This window comes from Trypanosoma cruzi, genomic scaffold, assembly GCF_000209065.1.
Source record: "Trypanosoma cruzi strain CL Brener 1047053516867 genomic scaffold, whole genome shotgun sequence".
Classification (NCBI taxonomy): Eukaryota; Euglenozoa; class Kinetoplastea; order Trypanosomatida; family Trypanosomatidae; genus Trypanosoma; species Trypanosoma cruzi.
The window spans coordinates 108,236-130,935 of NW_001849463.1; the positions used below are offsets into that span (position 1 = coordinate 108,236).

At 49.2% G+C, this 22,700-nt stretch overlaps 8 protein-coding genes across 8 annotated transcripts, besides 34 other annotated features; all 8 read left to right on the forward strand.

The window, feature by feature from the left end:
* Window positions 1-3,266: a sequence feature (areas not merged during assembly with more than two copies in the genome that could not be assigned to a particular haplotype).
* Window positions 56-3,416: a mobile genetic element.
* Window positions 2,751-2,856: a mobile genetic element.
* Window positions 2,857-3,416: a mobile genetic element.
* Window positions 3,267-3,517: a sequence feature (haploid, non-Esmeraldo-like haplotype).
* Window positions 3,436-3,473: a microsatellite.
* Window positions 3,478-3,508: a sequence feature (AT_rich).
* Window positions 3,518-9,004: a sequence feature (heterozygous, Esmeraldo-like haplotype).
* On the forward strand, window positions 3,529-3,999 carry Tc00.1047053507081.20 (hypothetical protein, conserved; the record flags this gene model as incomplete). The annotated part of the gene is made up of 1 exon (XM_808495.1): window positions 3,529-3,999. The coding sequence occupies one exon, from the start codon at window positions 3,529-3,531 to the stop codon at window positions 3,997-3,999; it is 471 nt and encodes a 156-aa protein (XP_813588.1).
* Window positions 4,393-4,441: a microsatellite.
* Window positions 4,820-7,492, forward strand: Tc00.1047053507081.30 (translation elongation factor EF-2, putative; the record flags this gene model as incomplete). The annotated part of the gene is made up of 1 exon (XM_808496.1): window positions 4,820-7,492. One exon carries the CDS (start codon window positions 4,820-4,822, stop codon window positions 7,490-7,492), a length of 2,673 nt encoding a protein of 890 aa, XP_813589.1.
* Window positions 7,659-7,720: a sequence feature (T-rich).
* On the forward strand, window positions 7,811-9,229 carry Tc00.1047053507081.40 (hypothetical protein, conserved; the record flags this gene model as incomplete). The annotated part of the gene is made up of 1 exon (XM_808497.1): window positions 7,811-9,229. The coding sequence occupies one exon, from the start codon at window positions 7,811-7,813 to the stop codon at window positions 9,227-9,229; it is 1,419 nt and encodes a 472-aa protein (XP_813590.1).
* Window positions 9,005-9,627: a sequence feature (haploid, non-Esmeraldo-like haplotype).
* Window positions 9,628-11,290: a sequence feature (haploid, Esmeraldo-like haplotype).
* Window positions 9,703-9,730: a sequence feature (AT_rich).
* Window positions 9,755-9,782: a sequence feature (AT_rich).
* Window positions 9,948-9,972: a microsatellite.
* Window positions 10,030-10,056: a sequence feature (AT_rich).
* Window positions 10,069-11,160, forward strand: Tc00.1047053507081.50 (hypothetical protein, conserved; the record flags this gene model as incomplete). The annotated part of the gene is made up of 1 exon (XM_808498.1): window positions 10,069-11,160. The coding sequence occupies one exon, from the start codon at window positions 10,069-10,071 to the stop codon at window positions 11,158-11,160; it is 1,092 nt and encodes a 363-aa protein (XP_813591.1).
* Window positions 11,291-12,605: a sequence feature (areas merged during assembly that could not be assigned to a particular haplotype. This can correspond to areas where the two haplotypes were merged or to regions with more than two copies in the genome that were merged during assembly.).
* Tc00.1047053507081.60 (helicase-like protein, putative) lies at window positions 11,815-14,604 on the forward strand (the record flags this gene model as incomplete). The annotated part of the gene is made up of 1 exon (XM_808499.1): window positions 11,815-14,604. The coding sequence occupies one exon, from the start codon at window positions 11,815-11,817 to the stop codon at window positions 14,602-14,604; it is 2,790 nt and encodes a 929-aa protein (XP_813592.1).
* Window positions 12,606-15,374: a sequence feature (areas merged during assembly that could not be assigned to a particular haplotype. This can correspond to areas where the two haplotypes were merged or to regions with more than two copies in the genome that were merged during assembly.).
* Window positions 14,692-14,714: a microsatellite.
* Window positions 14,789-14,822: a microsatellite.
* Window positions 15,139-15,177: a microsatellite.
* Window positions 15,220-17,421, forward strand: Tc00.1047053507081.70 (hypothetical protein, conserved; the record flags this gene model as incomplete). Its single annotated transcript, XM_808500.1, has 1 exon — window positions 15,220-17,421. The coding sequence occupies one exon, from the start codon at window positions 15,220-15,222 to the stop codon at window positions 17,419-17,421; it is 2,202 nt and encodes a 733-aa protein (XP_813593.1).
* Window positions 15,375-15,921: a sequence feature (areas merged during assembly that could not be assigned to a particular haplotype. This can correspond to areas where the two haplotypes were merged or to regions with more than two copies in the genome that were merged during assembly.).
* Window positions 15,922-20,544: a sequence feature (areas merged during assembly that could not be assigned to a particular haplotype. This can correspond to areas where the two haplotypes were merged or to regions with more than two copies in the genome that were merged during assembly.).
* Tc00.1047053507081.80 (hypothetical protein, conserved) lies at window positions 18,446-19,588 on the forward strand (the record flags this gene model as incomplete). Its single annotated transcript, XM_808501.1, has 1 exon — window positions 18,446-19,588. One exon carries the CDS (start codon window positions 18,446-18,448, stop codon window positions 19,586-19,588), a length of 1,143 nt encoding a protein of 380 aa, XP_813594.1.
* Window positions 19,866-19,890: a microsatellite.
* Window positions 20,112-20,156: a sequence feature (T-rich).
* Window positions 20,157-20,183: a microsatellite.
* Window positions 20,184-20,234: a sequence feature (T-rich).
* Window positions 20,283-20,314: a microsatellite.
* Window positions 20,545-20,938: a sequence feature (haploid, non-Esmeraldo-like haplotype).
* Window positions 20,858-20,895: a sequence feature (T-rich).
* Window positions 20,939-22,700: part of a sequence feature (heterozygous, non-Esmeraldo-like haplotype) that runs on past the window's edge.
* Window positions 21,080-21,109: a microsatellite.
* Tc00.1047053507081.90 (hypothetical protein, conserved) lies at window positions 21,337-22,677 on the forward strand (the record flags this gene model as incomplete). Its single annotated transcript, XM_808502.1, has 1 exon — window positions 21,337-22,677. The coding sequence occupies one exon, from the start codon at window positions 21,337-21,339 to the stop codon at window positions 22,675-22,677; it is 1,341 nt and encodes a 446-aa protein (XP_813595.1).
* Window positions 21,873-21,919: a microsatellite.
* Window positions 22,699-22,700: part of a sequence feature (T-rich) that runs on past the window's edge.

Genomic DNA, 22,700 nt, shown 5'->3' on the forward strand with positions numbered 1-22,700 from the left:
ACTACTGAGTCCAGCGTCCCGATCTCCGAACTGCGCGCCCCCCTACGCACGCAACAGCAACGATCGTTGCGACGCCGATTGTGTCGTATTTGTGGACGCGACGCATCCATGTGCAGCGTACGCAGCACGACCAGAAGGAATCGCTCGCAGCGCAGACGGCCGTCAAAAACGGCAGAGGGGCTGCCCGCCGCTTATGGGAGCGGAAGACGGCAGCCCCATTCATTCCACCACCTCCCACCAATCCTCACAGGCGTCGCACCGCGCCGCCGATGTCCCACCCGATATTTTGAATTGCCCGACGCATTCGTCGAGAAGGGCAGTGGAGCTTATCCGCCAACGACGCTCGACTGTGGTACGACGAATCACCGACGTCTCCGCTTTGGGCCGGCTGCGTGAGGAGGGCGAACGAGGTGGCCCGAGAAATGTGGACGCCGTCAACGTGGGAGCAGAGAATGTCTCTAGCTGGGCAACTTATGACCTTTTTGCCGCACGCACGAACAGCCGATCAACGCGGAGGGCCGTGCGGCCTTTTTGATGGCACTGTTAGACGTGGCGCCATCGACCCGACCGCGGCACGCCAGGACTCTGCGGTCCATGCTGCAAATGAATGGAACCCCGCTGGGCATGGCGGCTTTGAGGTTACAAAAAGTTGCGGCGCGATCGTAGACGAGGCAGACGAGGCAGACGAGGCAGGCGCGCCCCGTGACAGAGGAATAGATGAATCAAGTTATCCGCAGTCGGACCGATTGTAAGGAACGTGTTGTTTTTCGACTTGCGTGGATAACAGCGAGTCGTTGGTTTGGGATTGCGGCCTTCACTCCCAACAATTTCACACTGGAGGCGGACGGGAGCTTAGTTTTTGGATTGGTCCGTGGCACCAAAGACGGTGAGGGCGGGATCCCCACCGCGCCTTGCGGTTCGTCAGGATACGAGGGCAGGACGCGTTCGACACTATAAATTTATGCGGGACACTTCAAGAAAACGAAAAGCTCACGAATATTACGACTGCCCAATTGGAGCGAGCTCTGGCTCCTTGGGGTGCCACGGCGCGTTCCATAAAACGGGGTGCGTTGCGGCACGCCGCTCAAACCGTGGAGAAACACGATTTGGACCCGCACGTGATCTCGCTGTTGGCGAGGCACGTCGACCCGTTCGACCTTCCCCAGAACACAGTTCGATATTACGGGAACTAAACCACAATGCTGACCCAGGTGCTGTGGCTGGTCGCATTGATGTGAAGTGAGAAGCTTCGGAAGGGCAGGAGCCCTGGTTGAAATCAGAGGAGCGCTTTTTCTCTGATTTTCATCCTCACTCCGCTACAATTACGAGACGCGCGCCGAGGACGCGTCGGGCGGTCCCCTTTTCCTCCGTCCTCTTTTACATCAGGTGAAAGCTCACGGAGGACTCCAGTCTATGACGCGCGATTATTGAAGAAAGCGGGAGTAATCGAGGACGCTTCGTCTGCAACAACAAGCGGATGGATAACGGCTTTTTGTTTGCGGAGGAGAAAACCGCCGGTTTGCGACGACGATGGATTGCGTGGCCACGCGGCAAGAAAATAGACGACTCTTAAGGGGCGAATGCTCCTCTTTTGCACAGTTTCCATTATTTGCCACCTGTGATGGCTGAGGCCGCTTTCTGCCTGGAATTAAAAACATCCTTTTCCCGAGTTTCTTTACCGCGGGAGACTCGGCATCTCTTTTGATGCCGCGTGGAGGTCGGCACGCTGGTGGAGCTGACACGGCTCCCTATGGGGTACAAAGCCAGCCCGGAAATTCTCCAGATCGTTATTACCTCGGCAATTGCGGTGGTGACGACGGTGGCTCACTTCCTTTGGGCTGCAGCTCCATTGGTGCGTGTCGACGTATGGATCGGTAATATACGCATCACAGAGTCGAAAAGCGATGCGACATTGTGGGAAGCCCGGGTGCTTCGTAATGCGGACGGCCGTCGCGCCACGATGGGGGAGGACCACGAATCTGGCGCCATGTAGTACATCTTCCTGGGGTGCAGTTTGGTCACACTCACCGTGCGGTATTTCTGAGTGACAAGTTTTTCCGCTCTGTATGCGCCGTGCCGTCGCTCAATTCTTTAACCATCGCGGAAATGGAGGTTGTGGCGTCACGCTTTTTATATTTGGCTGCCATTTTAGGCATGCGTTTATGTGACCACCACTCTTTCATCAGGGCAGTGCGACGCCGATTATCCGCACATAACTGGGTGATTGTGCAGGCGAAATCCCCGGCGAACCTTCCGCCGCCAGTGGCTGGTTTGGGCGAGAGGTTACGACACACCATCGAGAACAATCGCAAGCGAATCATCAATCCCACGGAAAAGGCATCGGCCGCCATCATCGCGGATGCATCGCTCCAGGGAAGTGTAGCTTTTTTCATTCCAGACTCCGGCGACGTTATAATTGCCGGAAGGGAATGGGAGAGGAAGTCTTTTCTTATCATGCAGGCCGAGGTGCGCGCGGTACGCTTGGCCTTATCGGCATTTTCCGCCATCTTGCCATCCACCATGGACGTTTGGGTGGACAACACTTCGCTGCAAGGAGCGGCGAATAAAGGTAGCTCGGAAACACACGCCATGATGTGGGAGCCGCAACGGATATATGAGTTTTTGGACTCTCGCGGAACACAGGCATTCTTTGCTTACGTACGGCCAGCGGACAGCCCCGCAGACGGCATGTCACGCGGTCGTGTTTCACACTTCAGGGTTTGGTGAAGGGGTGGAACTTGCGAAGCGGAGCGGCGAGGTCTTGTGGTTGGAGGACCCCAAATTCTGCCACTTCGTAGGTAATAATATTTCGGATCCTACCTGAGTACAAAAGGTCAGTCGAACGGTCAAAAGAATAGGAGCTTGTGAAAAGAATGATCGCGGGAGAGCTGGCTAACTTAATTAATGAATGTACATCCTGATAAATGCAGACATTCTTTATGATACTTTTCTGCCGTATGAATCTTTTGGGAAGAACGCGACTTTGTAGGGGCAGGGAGCCGATAGAGGCCAGATAATATTTGTTTTTATTTTGCCATCCCACCCACCCCCTTTTGATTCCCACCACGCGGCGGGGTCTTGTGGTTGGAGGACCCCAAAGTCTGCCACTTCGTAAGTAATAATATGTAAATCCTAACTGAGGACTAAGGACCATGCTAGTGGTCCACAGAATTTATATATATATATTGAATGAAAAGAAAACATTGAAGCAATTAACTAACGAACCTTTTTTCCTAACTTGTTTGGTTTCCATAGATTATTTCAGGATCCGGCCAGCTGCCCAGAAGATTATTCTATATATGTTTAATCAGAAGAAAACATTGAGGCAATGAACTGCCTCTGCATTACCCCTTTTCCCTTCTTGTTTGGTTTCCTGAGATGATTTCAGGATCCGGTCAGTGGCCCAGAAGATTATTCACTGTTGTGTTGTTGTTGTTTTTTCTTTTTTTTTTTTTTTTTTTTTTTTTTTTTTTACACTTAAAAATAAAATAAAAAATAAAAAAAATAAGTGCCAAGTTTTAAGCAAAAATGATGCGGAAGACGCCGATGTTTGCTTTGGCCGCCACACGCAAGGCGTTGGTAGGCAACGGCCCCACTTTCTCAACTGGCGGTGAGTGCATGAACACATGTGACATCCAGAACGCCTTCCCCATGAACGAGCGTGGTGTCCGCTCCTCATCCCCGTTCCAGGAGCCCAACACCGCCATCTATGATACCTACATGTCATGGACGTACTTTCAACCGATAGACGTGAATATCGAAAAGCTTCCGGCGCCCGAGGCGAAGTACTACCAGCGGCACACAAAGAGGCCATGGGATATTTCCACGACCGAATTGATCGAGATTCAATCGCGCAAGAAGTACTTTCAGGTGTGGGGTTATCTGATTGCCTTTATCTACCTGTACTTCCTGATGCCTAAAGAGAAGTCGTTCAGTGGCCTGCATGGACCTGATGGCCACTGGATCATGTTGCCAAAGTCTAGACCAGAGTTGTTTTAGCCGCCGTATTCTTGGAGTCTTATTAGCACGTAGTAGTAGGGAGTTGGTTGCAAGAAACCCACATATTTTTACAAAACTGGTTAAGATATGTATTTAATTTGCAAAAGAAAAGGAGAAGACGGAAAAAAGAAAAGGGGGAAAAAAAGAAGGTGCATGCAGACTAGTGAACTTATTTGACACCACGGTGAAGTGTGGGTTCGTTTGGCACCGAGCGGCATCAACCGTCTGTGCGGAAGAAGAAGAGGATGAAACGGAAGCAGTGAGAGTGAAGGGTGCGAGATGAGCCAATGAATGAACGAATGAATGAGATGTCAATCGTCTTTTGGTTTTGCTTCGTTTGAATGTCCTGGCAAATTGAACCCGTCGACAAGACGATTTATTTATTTATGTACCTTTTTTCCTTTTTTTTTTCCTTTTTTTTCCTTTTTTTTTTTTTTTCTTTGTGTGTGTGTGTGTGTGCATTTTTGCTGACATCTTGCCGTTTAGAGGGGTGACGAGAGCTGTGGGGTCAAACAGGCACAATAAGAAAAAGAGAGAGTGTGTGTGAGAGAGAGAACGGCCGTACGTGTGCGTGAGGGAAGGAGGAGGGGGGAAGCAAAAACGGGATTCTGCAGAAGAAGGACGAAAAGGAAGAGTAAGGGTACATAAAGTGCGGTCGTGCAAACACAGAAGAAGAAAGAGAAGGAAACACGCTTCTCACTATACACATACATACGTAAATAATTACATACACGTCGGGTGGGAGAGGAGTGAGAGGCTGTACCTCTTATTTTAGAAACTATTATTCGTATTGTTGTGCAGGCACCGGTGTCACAATTTCATGAGTCTCGAGACCACCGCCTATCTGCAGCGTCTTAGCGAGAAGCCGGAGCGAACCCGTAATTTCTGCATGGTGGCTCATGTGGATCACGGCAAGACCACAATTAGCGACTACCTCGTTGCGAGCAACGGTATTCTCTCTCCGCAACTTGCGGGCGAGGTTCGGCTGCTAGACTCCCGTCCAGACGAACAGGAGCGATGTATCACAATGAAGGCTAGTTCCATTGCGCTGCGGCACGTCCACAAAGGGGTAGAGCACCTTTTGAATCTTGTGGATTCGCCTGGACACATTGATTTCTCATGTGAAGTGTCTACAGCAATGCGGTTGTGTGATGGTGCAGTCATCATTGTCGATGTGGTGGACGGTGTAACGCAGCAGACAAGCAGCATGCTGCGTCACGCGTATCGTGAGGGTCTATCTATGTGTCTTGTACTTAACAAGGTGGACCTTTTGGTTATGGTGCAGCAAATTACCCCAGAGGAGGCATATTACCGAATGCGTTCCATTGTGGAATCATGCAACGCTGCACTTGCTGCTTTTGCCAATCAACTCAAGATTCAGGAGGGTGAGGAGTCTTTCATGCATCAAGATCGTGGTGATCCTAGTGATGATGTATGGTTCTGCCCGACGAAAGGCAACGTACTTTTTTGTAGTTGCTACGATGGATGGGCCTTCACGACCAATTTTTTTGCTTCTCTCTACGAGAGCAAATTGGATATTGCCAATTTGCATGCATCTCTCTGGGGAGAGTATTATCTTGATGCCAAAACAAAGGCCATCGATATAACTCCACGGCGAGCTGGACAGCAACCGCTAGCAGTGCAGTTAATGCTGGAACCCATTTGGCAATTATACCGAACGTTTCTTCGAGAGAAAGATAATGTGGAGCTGCAGTTGCGTATGGCTGCTAAGCTGGGTGTTCCAGAGCGCTTGTGGAATAACCCTCGACGCGACCAGCGAGGAAAATTAAAGGCGTTGCTGTCTTCATGGCTTCCGCTTGCAAATTGTGTTCTAAGCGTCATTTGCGACAAGTTAGATTCTCCTGTTGTAGCGCAACGCCGTCGACTGCCCCTCCTTATTCCGCGATTTGATGAGGCCTCTAGTCAAGTAAAGGATGCGTTGATGAATTGCTCAAACAGTCCTGATGCACCATGTATTCTTTATGTCTGTCGGCTTATTGATACGCAGTTTCTTGTGGGTACAACGATTGGACAAGAGGAAGATGGGGACGATGCATTTATTGGATTTGCCCGAGTCTATAGTGGTCGCCTTATTCCAGGTCAAAGGGTGCATGTTCACAGCGATGAAAAGGTAGTTGAGGTAAATGTGGGGAAAGTTTTTCTTTTCCGTGGCACGGGTTTGGATGAGGCGACCGAAGCCTGTAGCGGAACACTTTGTGGCGTTGGTGGACTCACGTCATACATCACAAAGTACGCCACATTGTCAACGATGGAGGGGGTGCCGCCGTTTAAACCCCTCGTCTTGCAGAGCACATCCATCTTGCGTGCCTCTGTCTATCCAAAGGATCCGAAAGACCACCTCCAACTGGTGAAAGGGTTACGGTTGTTGTACCGGGTTGACCCGCAGGTGGAAGTGAGCATTCTCCCCACGGGTGAACATGTGATTGGCACAGCTGGGGAAGTACACTTGGAGCGATGTTTAAAAGATCTTGTGGATACTTTTGCTCGGGTGGAGGTTTTGGCGTCTGAACCGATTGTGTCGTTTCGAGAGACTCTTGCTGCTGGAGGTGCGAGTATGAAGCCCAAGTTGCATACGGGCACGACTGCTGATGGTGCCTTCTCGATCACTCTACACGCCCGTTGTATGCCTCCAGAGGTGTTCGATATAATTAAAGATGACTGCATGAATCATGGTTCCAGCATGCAGGTGCTGCGACAGGTGGAAGCTGCGCTAAGGGCAAACAAGCGATGGGCAGCGGAAATGCAACAGGGGATTGTTGCATCTGGTCCAACAAAGCTTAGGTTTCTCGGAGCACTCTTGTTGCTGCAGTTTGGTGACGACGAAACATCTTTGGAAAAGTTGCGACTATTTGAGGACTGGAAGGACTCCATCATAGCGGGATTTCAGGCAGCAGCTGAGAGTGGCCCCATGGCACAGGAGCCTTTGTTGAACATTGCGTTTATCATTACGGATATTTCAGTTGACACCTCCTCCGGCCTGACAGGTGGAATGGTGTTGCCATGCGTTCGGGACGCCTGCCGTGCGGCGATGGAGCTTCACCCACGGCGACTCGTGGAGCCTGTATATGAGTGCACTGTATACTCGTTTGGTGCGACACAGGGGAAGATTTATGGGTCTCTCAGCCGTCGTCGCGCGGAGATTATTGAAGAAGTGCCTAATGAAGGCAGTGATCTCTTCTACATCCGTTGCCTGCTGCCTGCCGTGGAGGCGTTTGGGCTGCAGGATGAGCTACGTGTCATAACGCAAGGGGCATCGACGGCACAACTCCAAATGAGTCTGTGGAGCATTGTGGATGCGGACCCGTACTTTACACCGACAACAAAAGAAGAAATTGAGGAATATGGCAACGAGGTGGTGATGAAAAACATTGCGGGGCAGTTACTCGAGCGTGTTCGCCGCCGCAAGGGACTCCACCGCGAGCGGGTTGTTGAAAATGCCGAGAAGCAGAGGTTTTCTCTCAAGGGAGCTTGAAGACATAAGGAGAACAAAAATTAAAAGGAGATGTAACAAAATGGTCAGAGGCGGTGCTAGTTATTTAATTCCCTTTTGGTGCTAAAAAGAAGGAATAAAAAATAAGCGTTTAAAAAACAATTGGAGACGCAAAGAAGTAAACAGATCTGAGTTCTATATCCATATGTTTTTTTTTTTTTTTTTCCTTTCCTTGTTGTCCTTTTTGTTATTTTTTGCTTTGCTTTTTTTGCTTCGCGTTGCATTGCTGGCAAAAGTAATGGGATATGTTTCTTGTGCGTTTATTGTTATTATTATTTTCACAGGGAAGGAAACGTGGCAATGGCAACAACAGGGCGATTTTACGTTGGGCCGGCGGCGTCGTTTAAGGAAAAAAGTCGGCAGTTGGTCAAGTGCGATAAGAGGAATATCGCCGTGTATCGCTACAAGGATCGGTTTTACGCGCTAGACAACGCCTGCTATCATCATGGTGGGCCGCTGCTAGAAGGCGATATTGAGGAAATGGGGAGTCATCCGTGCGTTGTGTGCCCGTGGCATGAGTACCGCATCACTCTTGACACCGGTGAGGGTCTTTACTGGGCCCTGCAGATGACGCCGGAGGGAGTTCCGGACAAGAAGGCACCACAGAAGGTATGCTCCAAGGGAATGAAACAACGCACCCACATCGTCACCGTAGAGGACGGTGAGGTGTTTGTGACGTTAAATAATTCCGGGCCGCGTCTTGCAAGTGATAATTACGCGGAAATGGTCATTGCTAACATGCAGGGAGCGATGATTTCTCCTTTGGAGGATAGTAGAAGAACCCACCGTAGTATGAATGGACTTGGTGCAGGGATTCATAGTGGCGTTCGTAGTGGGCATGTGTTTGCTGGGATGGTAACGGGGAATAGACTGCAACTATTCAGTTATTTGAATCACCCGATCCTGACGTGTGTAGCAGTCGAGCCTGTGTGTGACGATACACATGAGTACTACTTTCGGCTATCTGAGGGAGAGCTTGACACCAACTCATTGGTACCAGGGCAGTTTGTTGACTTGGAGCTGCCCATTGCGGCCCCTCCCGGGAGGCATTTTGTGCGGCGGTGGACCGTGGTTGAACTGAATAAGGAGGGATGTGATTTTACTCTCATCATCAAGACTGCAGAACACTCCAACGGTGGAACGGCGTGGATGTCAAACAACGCGTTACATCAGCGATTTTCATTAGTTCTGTATGGTGGGAGCTTCACCTTGATGCATCATATGAGCCGTCTGCGTGAGGTGGGGGGACGTGTTGTGATGCTTTCTGCAGGGATCGCTATGACGGCGCCTTACTCCTCGCTTCGTCAAGAATTTGAGGGCAAACGCATGCAGGGGATACCAAAACTTCGTATCATTCACCTCCATGTTGAAAGACGGGTCTCCTGCGTTGCGAAATTAGAGGACTTTGTACGGTGGCACCATTCCAAAACAGAGCACCTCGAATACCAGTTCCATTGCTACCTCACGAAGCAGCAGGAGCTCTCAGCGAATGCAGCCGGAGATGAGTCATTGTGGTCGCTCTTTACATGCGGTCGGCGACCCGATGAGAAGGACATTCAGAGTTTTGTGGGGGATTTCTTGGGCCCGTCATCTCCTGTTCTCGCTATGGTTTGCGGCCCTACTGCGTTTGTCCGCATGGCTAAAGAAGTTTTGTTGGCTTGTGGCGTACTGCCCTCGGATGTGTTGACGGATGAAGATGATGATTACAACTCCCTGTAGGAAGGGAAGGGGGGAAGGAAAATAAAGATAAAAAACCTTTTGAATAGTTGGGAGCCATAAGTTGTGATTTTTATCAACATCGTCACTCTCTTCTTTCCATTGAACCTCAGTTGTCGTGTCTTTCTTTTTTTTGTGTGTGTGTCTGTGTTGTAATTACGTATTTTGACCTTTAACATCCGTGTGGGATGAATACCGGCATGAGTGATCACACTGAGTACTTGTGAGATGGAGCGGTTTAGTCTTGCATGCTTTTTTCCTTTCATTTGGTTATGGTGTTCGGATAACAGGATTTGTTTCTTTACGGGTGGCCGTTGACGTTTTTTTGTTGTTGTTTTTTTTTTGTGGTGAGCAGTCCACGCACTCACTGTCCCCTTTTGATTTGTGTGACCGTAGGAACGGAACTGAGCAGGTCCAAACGGAGTTGCTTTTTTCCTTTTTTTTTTCCTCTTGTTGTTGTTGTTATCTTCATGTTGTTTTAAAAAAAAGTTTTTTTTTTTTTTTCAAAATGTGCAGTGTCAGTTTTTCTTTTTTATTATTATTTTTTTAATTTTTTGGTATTTGTAGAGAAGGAGGAAGAGGCGGTGAACATTCTGTCGCACATGCCCACTACCACTACCTCTTCTTTTTTTTTTTTTCCTCCCTCCTCTTTTCACATGTATACATTTATTTTCGATATCCGCCTTTTTATGCCTTCCCCTACCGCTGTGATGAAACTTTTTTGTTGTTGTTGTTGTTGTTTTTGTCTTATTCCCTTTTCGGTTTGACGGGGTTTTTTTGTCTTGTAGGGTATTCTGCTCATCTTATTTATTTATTATTATTATTATTTTGGTGGGTTAGTAATGGGGATATGGCAGAGTATACCTGTTCCCCCAGAGGTGGTGCAGGCGGCGGCAAACAATACGAGTAATTGGGGCCTACCGCCTGAAGAAATCCCAGAAGATGAGAAAGACGTTGAGGAACTTGTGCTGCAGACATGGGCCTTTTGTAAAGCAAGGCCCTCTCCCGCTCAGAGCTATCGTAGTGATGTGGAGGAGCGTCAGCGGCGTCGTTTTGTTTCTTGGAGAAAACGTGCCAGTTTCATTGAGTTGGACTGCGGGGAAGACAGCTTTTTTGTTTCCAACACATACAAAGTCATTGGTGTGGCGGATGGTGTTGGTGGCTGGCGTGACGAGGGGGTGGACCCAGCGCTTTTCTCGAACTCTCTGATGGAAAACGCCAAACTTTTTGCCGAGACCCACCGCAAGGAGTTGAATCCCGAGATCATTCTCCAGTCCGCCTTTGACAAGGTGCTGAATGACAAGAAGGTGAAAGCAGGCAGCGCCACGGCGTGCGTGGCGGCATTGCGCAAGGAGGACACTGGGAAGCATGTTATTGATGTCGCCAACGTTGGGGACAGTGGCCTCCTCGTCGTTCGTAACCGCAAAGTCCTCCATCGCGTGCACGAAAAGGTCCATGGCTTTAATGCTCCTTTTCAACTGGCGGTCGTGCCAAAACACCTTCGGGGTCGTGCCTTCTCGGATAAAGTAAGTGACGCCACACGTGAGAAGGTGGAGGTGCAGAAGGGTGACGTTGTCATTGCCGCCACGGATGGTTTTTTTGACAATTTGTTTAACGCCGCAATTGCCTCTGATGCCGGTTGGGTCGGGAAGGTGGAAGGGAGTGTCTTTGAGCGGGTGCCACTTGTTGGTTTCTTCCTTAGCGCTATCATCGCAGACGAGAAAGTTGCGTATATCGATCCGCAGCGTGTGGCGCAGCGACTTGTGCAGAATGCCTACAAGATATCGGTGGACGAAGAGGCCCACACACCGTGGGCATCGATGTTGCGCACGTTTGGTGCGGCGGACGCAAAGGGTGGAAAGAAGGACGATATCACAGTCGTCCTGAGTCGCGTCACAACACGCGATGAACTCAACACCAGCAACATTTGGTGAGGGAGAGGAGGGAAAACAACAAAAAAGCAGAAGAAGAGAATTTGCATCATTTTTCTTTTTTGTGTGTTTGTGCCGCAATGGCGGTTAGGTGTGACAAGGGGGACGGGGGGAGATTGAAAGTTTTAGGTGGGGCGAGGTTCGATTGTGCTGAAATGCGAGGGAAGTCGGATATCAGAGTGGGTGGTGGCTCACTTTTCCCTGACTGTTTCTCTATTCTTGGATGGGAAAGAAAAGGGAAACAGGGCGCATGAGGGAAATCAAATAGGAGAGAGCAGGTGGATGCGGTGAGAGCATTCACAGTTTCTTTTTATTTTGTGTGTGTGTGGAGGGAGGGGGGAAAGGGGGACAGAGGAGAGGAAGGTGGGCACGTCAGCAGGAATACACAACATTCTTTTTTTATGTTGGAATTTTTTCATTGTCTGTGAATCGACCATCGGCATCATCGCCTCATTCACTTTGCTCCCGTTTTTGTAGTTTCTTCTTTTCTTGCACTGGACTCTGCCATTTATCTGATTTGTTGTTTAGCTTTTTTTTTCTTCTACATTATTTCCTTTTGTGTACATTGCTTGCCCTTTTCTTTCTTCCCTTTCTGTGTATGTATATTTACGTACACTTGCAGTTTAGAGGGCTCTGATTTAACCGCTGGTCAAGTGAATGGGCTTTGATAATCCATTCGCTACATTTCTTGGCAAAAGGCGGGTTCCCAGGACGGGACTCAAGCGTCATCGCATCGAAGGAGACGTATCGCTAGAAAGCACACAAGAATACAAAACAACAGCAGAAGATGTGGTGGCGGATGCCGCCTCCGCCACCGCATCGCCGAATGCGGCCGAGCTGAGCTGTGCTGAGAAGACATCTTCAGTTGACACGGCCTTTTCCAGTCCTGTGAAGGTCGTTCTGCTCTCAGATGAAAGGGACTTGGAGGAGGAGGAGGAGGAGTTGCGCCTGCTTATTGGTGGCCATCACAAAGTGTCTGTGCAGCCCAAAGAGGCGGCGGCAGTCTCGTCCAGTGAAGGCGTACACGTCGCGGCTCCCACAGCAACCACGCCTGTGGCTCTCCGTGATCTTCCGTGGACGACGCGGTCCAATGCTGTGCTGGCAGAAATTGCCGAACGATTTGCGGTTCAATTTCGATGGGAGTTGCGGCACAACGTTGACCTTGTGCGGGTATTTGAGCCTTTTTTTAGTGACAAGGCGGTGCGCCGCATTGAGGCGGAGACGCGAGGGCCGCAGTTTCTCCCTGCGCCCGTATCAACGCCGGAGAATACAGGCGCGGCGAGTGGCTACATATTGCGCTCCTACCAGCTTGAAGGGGTCCAATACTTACTGAACAACTTTCACAGGGGATCGTCATGCATTCTGGCGGATGACATGGGTCTCGGCAAGACGGCGCAGATCTCGGCCTTTCTCCACCTGCTTAAAACACAGCACACCATTGACGGGCCTCATCTTATTGTATCGCCGCTGTCGACACTCACAGGATGGACGAGAGAACTCGCTCGGTGGGCACCAACGCTGCGTGTCGTGAAGTACCACGGAGAGCGAAAGGGACGGGCATCCATACGCACAACTCGGGGCAATCGTCATTGTGTTTTTGTGACAACCCCCGCCGTTTTCAATCAGGATCGTGGGTTTTTCCGCAAACGGGCATGGGTTGTGGCTGTGATTGATGAGGCCCATGTACTGAAGGGGCGCGATACCATAATTTCTTATGTGGCACGGAAGCTTACAGCATGCTTTCGTCTCGCCGTGACGGGTACTCCTGTTCACAACAATTTGGGTGAGGTGTGGAGCCTCATGAAATTCCTATACCCTTCCTACTGTGCCAGCTACGACAGCAGCGGCGACGACGACGATCCAATCAAAGCAGCCGAGGACTGCGCAAAGTTGCTTCAATACGTTATGCTACGTCGAACAAAGGGATCCATTGAGTTGGGCATCCCGCCACGTGTAGATGAACCCACTTGTATGATTGAGCCTACACGCCTGCAGCGGCAATTACTTTTCCGTATGACTGAGCAGGCTTTGAATGGAGATAAGGCCAATGCGACACGTCTTCAGGCTCATTTTACACATCAACGTATTGTCTGTTGTCACCCGTTAGCCCTACGAATATTAGGTGTTGAGGTTCGGGCCTCAGCCCAAGCGGGGTGGGAAGAACGCTTAGCTTCAGCAGGTATAGAATTGGATGAAGCCTCCATCATTGCACCGAGCGCTAAAATGATTGAACTCGACCGCATGCTGCGGGAGTTTAAGGCGAATGGGCATCGTTGTCTTATATTTTCCAATTTTACCTCTATTTTGGATCTTCTGCAGGCATTATGTGTACTGCGAGGCTATGGCTTTGAAAGAATAGACGGCTCTACACCACGTGTGGAGCGTGAACTATCCATGATACGTTTTAATGCTCCCGGGTCAGCTTGTTTTGTGTTTCTCCTCACCACAACAGCTGGCGGTGTTGGTGTGACGCTGACAGGCGCAGATACCGTTATTCTCTTTGATGCTCATTACAACCCGCAGATTGACCGCCAGGCTGCCGACCGAGCTCATCGCATTGGTCAGACACGTGTTGTCCGTGTGCACCGTCTTTGCCTAAAAAACACCATCGAAGAGCGTATTCATGACGTGGCTCTAAGAAAAGCGTCACTTGGAGACTTTATTGTAGATGGCGGGAGTTGCAAAGGGGATGATTCATCTGCTCCGGCACTTTCCGCGCACCAGATCCTTTTGCTTTTCGGCAATGAGAATCGAATTATAAATTATCCCCGCTGCCATTTGTCACATATGGACGTCGTGGATTTTGACCACGACAATTCCGTGGAAGAAACCATGGTGGAGGCACTGCTGTGCAACGAGGTAGAAGGGCTGCCAAGGTCCCATGCAACAACGAAGAAGATTCGAGGTGTGAGGTCTGCAGTCGTGGGTGTTACCCACCACTGCTTTGTGTGTGGGGAAATCATGCGGCCGTTAGAACCATTGTACCACTGTGCCGTGTGTCCCAAGGCATATCATGCCGATTGTATCGGCGAGCGGAGACCCAAAGCTGGCATGATTGGCCCACGACGGTGGACATGCCCCCGTCATAGCTGTGTCTCGTGCGGCAAGGTGCAAGGCTTTGATGGGGCTGTGTTTATGTGTACAGAGTGTCCCTCCTCTTTTTGTTTTGACTGTCTCGATTCACGTTACTTTGAACTGGACGACACGAGAACGCAATTTGTTCATATTCGACGCGAGTATCCGGGGATGGAGGCGGAGGGAATGAATTCACGACGGTCCATCTACTACATTGCATGCCTCCGCTGCTGTGGGTTATTATCATCATCCTCATCTTCAGCCTCATCGTCCTCAAGTGAGACAGAGAGTGACGCAGTGAACGATGATGCTGTTGTTCCTGAGGATCAAAATGATATGGATAGTATGGAGGAGGAATTGGTGGAGGGATAAAAGAAGAATCATTTATTCATACAACAGACAGAGATATGACGTTGTAGGCCCAAACACGCGCCTACTTTTCAGTTTTTTTTTTTCTTTTGTGTGTGTGTGTGTGTGTGTGTTGTTTTTGTAGATTTCTTTCAGGGGGCGCACACTCATATATTTATTTATTTACTCATACGCACAAATATAAAATGAGAGAAAGAGAGAGAGAGAGTGAGAGAGAGAGACACGAAGGATTATTTTAATACGGAAATAAAAATGTGCGGGTGTCTTCTTTTATTTTTCTGCTTTGCAAAGGAGGATGAGGAGCACCTATAATGTTTGTTTCACGTAGCATCGATGCATGTGGAATGGAATCTTTCCGGATATTGCTAAAGGAAGATTTGTATCCCACTATCTTTCCTCAAACATTTACAAAACTCGCCTAAGTTCTCGACCACTCTTTTATATTTTGGTGGTTGTTTTTTTTTTTTTTTTAGGGGGAAAGAGGGGATTTTTTCTTCTGCTCCCCATCTTTGAACTGGCATTGAAATTGCTACGCATACAAACAAACAAACAAACAAACACACACACACACACACACTCTCTCTCTCTGTCTCTCTTTGGTGTGGGGAAGGAAGGGGCATGCACCAGGTTCGTGGGCTTGTTCAGCGGTCATCTGCTGCTACACTCCGTTTGTTGGAGAAAAATGTGACGCCACACGATGTGAGAACTTGCTTCATAGATACGGTCTTTGTAGATGGCTTCGGGGCGGCTTCTGCTGTTCAGCTTCTGCACCCCGTTGCACTGCAGCAGCTGTTGGCGGAGCTTCCAAAATCCGAGGCCCTGGTTTGTGTACAGGAGGCAAGGAAGGTTGTGTTGGCATCCAAAAACGATATTGCGCCCATTGGCACGTGGTTAAAAAACTCAAACCACTTGCTTTGTGTCAAGGATACAACGCAGCACACGGTCACAGAGCTGCGCTGTCGTCAGTCTCGGTTTCTAGCAAAGACGGAGGGACGGCTGATGGCGCACGATTTTAGCCTTGTGGAGGCATTTGCACATCGACTCTTAACAAGGGAGATCCCACAGCAGGAGGAAAAGGAGTTGTTTTTACCTGATGAAGTGGCGATGTACCGTGGCGTCGTGGAGGAATTAGTTCGACTAAACCCACAAGCCGCGCTCGCGTTGGCGATGAACACAAAACTGCCCTCACTTGGCAGCGGCGCGAGTGCGGCGTTGGCGGCGTTGGTGAATCTCGATGTGCCGGCGGCGACGCTTTTCTTTCTGGAGAGCTTTTCCGCCAAAGACGAGATGTCCGCAGCGTCCGAGACATGTGCGACACAAGTTGCGGTTTGTTTACGCAACAAGTTATGGGAGCTGCGGGAAGTGAGTGCGGACGACCCAAAACGGGCGGCTTTGCGCGAGTCGCTTGCGACAGCCTGCCGCTTTAATGTTGATCCTGGCGTTGTGTTTCCCACGGACGCGGGGGCTATTCAGCGCTGGGGCTCACAGTTCCTTCACGAGGAAATGTGGCCGATGGAGCGTGGTCGCGTCATCTCCGACATTGTGCGGCGTAAGCGGTTGATGCCACGGCGGGTCTCTCTTGACTGCCTCAGTAATTGGTGCCTGACGGACCTCGAGCGGAAGTGGGTTTCCGCCATGCTGGAGGGTGGCCAAGGCACGAATATGATCGGTGGCTCCGACACGGCCGTGTATCGCTCCGCGCTTTCATGTGTTCTGAAAGACCCGAAGCGATGCCTTGTGGACAGCCGGCTGTTGCGGCAGTACGCGCTGCTGCTAAAAAGGGGTGAATTGGAGCCGTCGCACTCGAGTTTCCCGCACTTTATCGAGGAGTGTGGCGAATGCCACGGGAATGATGAGCGGCCGGAGGAGTTAAACTTCTTAATGCCACCACAATCATCGCCATCGCAGTCATCATCGTTAGAATCACAGACTCTCATGGATGCGTTGGTGGCACTCGCACCGCAATGTAGTTATTGGCGCACGCTACTTGCAGAAAAACAGGAGGGAGTTGAGGCATTTGTCGCGCCGCAAGGACATATTCATGTGACGGTAAAACTTCCTCGTGTGCATGAGTGTGTGGAGGCGGCTATGCAAGCGGCGAGGTCCTCTCCAACTTCTTCTTTTTCCTTTGCATCGTGCCTGCCTGTTATTTTTGAGGACAATGACATTTTGGTTCTTAACAAGCCACCGCACCTGGCATCATCCCGCCACGCACTCAGTTGTACTCAAATGAATGACAAAACAGCCACCGACGTGGTCTCTTTGATCCTCGCCTCTACGAAGAACGGGGAGACAACGCGTGGCGTATTTCGTCAGGGCCAAGTTCACCGACTCGACGCAGAGACAAGTGGATGTCTCGTTATGGCAAAGACCGACTGCGCTGCGGACTCACTACGCCACCAGATGGGCACAAGCGCCGCGTATTCCCAGTGCAACAAGGTGTATCTCGCGTTATGTGCGGTGATGGAGCCTGACCTCCGGCGGATCCCGCTGCGTGGGGTCCTACGAGATCCAATGGACCCTAAGATCTACACCAAATATCGCGTCATACGGTTCTTCCGGAAGGCCCGTGTTGCCCTTTTGGAATGCAGAATTCAACAAGGCAAGAAACATCAGATAAGACGCCATTTGGCGGCTGCCGGGCTTCCGATACTACAGGACGTTGAGCATGGGGGTGCCGCCTGCACCACACCACTCATTGACCGAGTGGCCCTTCACGCCGCTGCACTCACTCTTGTGCACCCTCGAACTGCTGAAGTTGTCACATTTGTTGCGCCTTTGGCAATGGATTTCGCAGAGACTATTCGTCAACTTCAGTGAAACGTGGGGAGGATTCTTACGAGATCCTTGTGTTCCGCTTTTATTTAATGTTATGGCGGTGGTGTATGCATGTGAAGCATTTTGTTTTCAGTGCGTAAAGAACAACAACAAAAAGGATTGGCTGGCGATTCAATGAAGAGGAGCGGTGAGGAGGAGAGAAGCTTGCATTTTTGTGTTGTCTTCTTTGCCGGAGGAGGTGCTGTTGTTTCTTCTCATGTTGGCGAAACAATTCCCACTTTCTGGCTCCTTTCTCTCTCTTGCACCGTCTTTCCATCACACACAAAACACCGGTAGATATGAGTGCCGTGACCCAACGCACGCGGTTGAGTGTGAGGGAGGACGAGAAGGTGAGGAGGATAAATCTTGAATTAAAAAGGGAATAAAAAAATAATAATAATCACACGGCATTGAAGAAAGGAGAGATAGAACAGAAGAAAAAGAAAAAAAAAAAAATAGGGCGTAGTTGCCAATGCGACCGGTGAGGACGCTCCTCTCGCGTTGGACTGTGAAGCCGCCGAAGGCGTTGAGTGGGAAATTGCATTCATCCACTCAACCGCAAAAAATCCGCTGGGGTGGTGTCAGCGGGGAAAAGGCGTCGTCGTCTATTTTTGACGTTTCCATTCAACCTCATGTCGAGGGGAAGAGGCGTTCCATGAATCACTGCGCCCCAAAGGGCCTTCCGCATGGATTTGCGCAGACAGGCCAACCACCAACACTGCGGGAATAGCAACCACGCCGTGCCCGTTGTTTCTCTTGTTGTTTTTTAGCGGGATGGCTTTTACACCGGGAGCAGTGTACAGTTCTCTGCGTGCAATGTGTGTTATTTGGTTTGATTTCCTTTCGGTTGTGTTTCTGCGGCCGCCATTTACTTCTTTTTTGTGTGTTGTTGTTGTTTTTGTTGTCTTTCCTCCTGTTCCGCTGCACCCGCGGTGACGCCTCTTCTCTCTCTTTCTTTTTTCCCTTCATTCTTGGCACAACCGGTGCATCCCGGCGGAGGAAAGAAGGAACGAAATACGTCCACAAAATGAAATATAATAATAATAATAACACGATGGCGGAAATCATACCACATAAAATAGCCGCTGTCGGTAATTTTCTTTTTGGTGACACTTCTGTGCAGAATGTTCTTTTCGGCATGGCAATTTCATGGCTGATTCTCGCTCTGTACGGCCTGTACTATTTATTTAAGAGGTCTCGTGAAGTTATGGCATCCACCATGGCTCCTTTTATTATTTTTATGGATTATTTAACGGACGGTGCGACAGCAGGCTACGACAAGCCGCTCATGAGTCTTCTCCACCCGGAATTGCTTGAGAACGTGGTGGAACGTGGCTTGATTCGGGCAATGGCGCGGTGTCTCTGCAAACAATTTGGAAAAGTTGAGCACATCCCCCGCGACACCGTCATGATGAGGAGCAGATGTGATGATGTGAACTTTGTAGCCCTTGTGGACTTTCAGCATGCAAAGCGGGTGAAGTGCCGCATGTCATGGAGATGGCGCTCATCCGGGGATGTCTTTTTCCAGAAGGCCGGCTTAGTGAGAAGTTTTTACATCACCGGCTTTCTTGTGGAGCCCCGACCAGAGGAGCAGTTTGACGTGCTAAATTTTCTGCACACGGAGGACTTTGTGCCATTTGCGGAGTCGTTTGTGGAGAAGTTGTTTGAGCAATCGCCAAAGGCGGCGGTGATGATGATGGTACCGGCACTTCAGGAACGTTACATGACGGATCTGGAAAAGCTGCAGCGTAGTATTGAACGTGTATGCGGTATATCGCAGGGGTCAAAGCGAGAGGTAGACGCGAAACTTGTGAGCGAAGTCATCCTGCGAGCCCCTGCGTTATCGAAACCCCCAGGTGAAAACACAGACCGTGAGAGCGGCGACAGGGATGGCGGTGTTGTTGGCGGTGGTAGTGCTACTGCCGCTGCTGCTGCAAACGACGATAGCGGCGAAATGAATGAAAAAGAGGCAGCGAAAACGGCTGTGCGTGGGATTGAAATGCGATTTGTAGTGAATGGCGTTGGGCGGCGGGAGATGGAGGTGACAGTGGTACTTTCATTTAGCGGCCTTCGATGTTATGTGAGTCGCTACGAAGTACGCGCTCGTCCAGATCCTCGGACACAAGTCCTGCTCGATCACGACACTGGGGAAAGGACTATTGTGACCTGAACCCACACCGCCATCAATATGTACAATATAGTCATGTATTGAGTAATATACATGACAGAATGATAGGCACTATAGGCAGTAGTACAGATCACTGTACACTTGATTTTACATATTGTTCTTGTTGTTGTTTCCTTTACTTTCTTTTTCACCTTTTTTCTTTCTTTTTTGTTACTCTTGTTGGCGTTGTTGATGAGTCCTACCAAATTAAGACGATGGGTTTTTTTATATGAGTGTTGTCTATGAATCATCCGATACATGCCAATGGAATATTTGTTGGTTTTTTTCTTTTCTTTTCTTTTTTTGCCCTTCCCACCCACCTCGCTTCTTTTATATGGATTTATTGTGTGCAAACTACATGTGTTTTCCGTGATTAGATTTTATACTTGTATGACTGTGCGTGCTTCGGAGGTTATTTGACAGGTGCTTTTTGTGAATGAATTCCTCAACGTCGATGAAATTTTTTTTGTTTTATTCCCCCCCCCCCTCCCTTCACACACAAAAACACACAAATACGCTTCGCCTTTTTTCTTTTTTATTTTTACTATATATATTTATATTTATATTTATATGTGTGTGTGTGTGTGCGTGTGTGTGTTTGGCTGTTGTTATTGTTGCTGCTGGTTTTATGTTTTTTTTTTGTTTCTGTCCATCCCACTTATGCCTGCACCGAAGTCGCATTTTTCCGCCCTTCTCCTTTTTTTTTTCCTTCTTTTTTTTTCTTTTTTTGTCATCATGATGTATGGGTGTCGGCTATTTGCCGTAAGAAGGGGATTAGGCTGCCACAAGACAACCACAAACGAAAAAAAAAAGGAAAAAGAATAAAAGAATAAAACAACAGTAGAGAAGGGCCCTCAGCGCACACACGTGCATTCGTTCATTTATAGTCTTGACGGCATTTACCGGAACAAAAACATTTCTTTTCTTGCTTTGTTTCTCTCTCTCTCTGTGTGTGTGTGAGAGCTTTTTTTTGTTTTTTTTCTGCTTGAGTGCCTCTTCATTGTGCAGCGTCTCTTTTTCTCCTCCGTGTGTGTGTGTGTGTGCGGGGTGTTAGTAATACCGCCATCGTGCCTTCTGTCTGCGTGCTGGTTTTTCTGAGCGAGAGCCGAAAGGGTTCCCAGTAGCAAGAGCAACAGGAGGAGGAGGAGGAGGGAGGAATTTACCGGTCGGCTGTGCACATCACAAACACCCGCCGAGAGCGAGGGAGAGAGGACCCTCGCACGCAGGAGGCCACAGCCATTGCAAAAGAAAAAAAGAGAGAGAAATTGAAGGTTTTTTCTTTTTTTTTTTGTTGTTGTTCTTCTTTTTTTGTTCCTCAGTGTTCACTTATACCACGTGTTGCTGCTGCCGGAGGGGAAGGGGCGGGGAGAGGGAGGAAAGGTTTATCCGTGCCCGCCGCCACCATCTCGCTATCGCTGTTAGTGTTGACGTCATCTCCTCTCCTCTTGCTGTACAGGAAGAGGGCCAGTGGGTGAGTGACTTGCGCAAGCGGTGAACAACAACAACAACAACAAAAACAAAAACGTGAGGAGAAGGAGCTTTTTTTTTTTTTTTCTATTTGTTTTTGAGGGGAGGGAGGGTGAGTGCGAGCGTGTGAAGTCAAAAGGCGGTGTTTTTCTTGCGCTGCGTGTGTGTTACTTTCCCCCACTACTCCTTGCGTGCGCCTGTGGGGACGGGGGGGGAGGGGCAGTGGGGAGGAGAAAAATTGTCACGGTTGAGAGGGGAGAGGGGGTGGAGGAGAGGGTGGGAAGATGAGTCAAGATGCGGCATCGTTTTTTCGCGGTGTTTCCGCCAAAATTAGTGCGGCGAATCAGTCGTACATTAGCAGGAGGGCAAGAAGACGAGTAGAGGAGGAAGAGGAGGATGAGCCGCAGCAGCCCATCGCTTCGCCTTCTCTGTCCACGTTATTGTCAACAACGCAGAATTCATCTGCGCCATGTGTGGCGACATCGGTAGTAGGGAGAGTGAGCAAGACTGCAATGACTACTAACGTTGCTGGCAATACATTTGCCATTGGTAGAAGCTCTAGTAAAATTGTTTCTTCTGTGGTTAAGGATGAGCACGGCGATGGCAGTGGGGGTGATTTCTCTGAGCTTTCCATGCAGAGTGAGCAGATTAGTAGCACGTTGATGACACAGGTGCGACAAATACCAAGATCATCTAGAAGAGAAAGCTTGTCATTGACAGGCAATATTTTTTTGCATACGGGTAGAGAACCTGCGACTGGCTCTAACGGGGCATCCTCGGGCGGTGACGGTAGTGTGAGTGACAAGAACGAGAATGGTGCTAACAACAATAGCAATAATATTAACAACAACGGTAATAATAATAATACTGGTAGTAGTAGCATTGTTAGTGGCGGCGGGAATAGTGGCGATACGGAGGTGAGGCCAAAGGTTCATTTGAGTGCACTTTTGATACGAACTAGAAGAATACAACAAATGCCAAAGAATACGTCGCCTATTATTGCAAAGAATCATGCTTCACTTCTTCCTTTACAGATGCGGCAGTATCATGGGAAAAAGACTCTTATCTTAGACCTTGATGAGACGCTTGTGCACAGTTCACTTACACTTCAACCGAAGCAACATGACCTGATACTCAGCATGAAAACAGAACCAGAAGTAACTACCATATATGTAGCGTACCGCCCTTTTTTACATGAGTTTATTCAAGCCGTTGCAGGACTCTTTGAGGTGGTCATCTTTACCGCGTCAGTTTCCATGTATTGTAATCCTGTTATGGATGCCGTGGATCCGGAAGGTATTTTGGGTTCCTTAAGACTTTACAGGGAACATTGTAGTATCCTGAACGGGGCATACGTGAAGGATTTGTCATTGCTAGGACGGGAATTGAGTCAGGTGGCAATTGTAGATAACAGCCCGGTGACGTACTTATTTCAACAACGAAATGCCATACCAATTCCTTCATGGTTTGATGACCCCAAAGACAATGAGTTGAAGCGTCTTATCCCTGTTTTAGAAGCCCTTGCTCAGGCAGCAGAAGTGTATGATGTCTTGGACCGATACAACGCGGTGTTGCAACTGCAACAAGAGCAAATGCGACCAGAGAATAAATTTGCGAGGCGATAGATTAAAAAAAAAAAAAACAACTT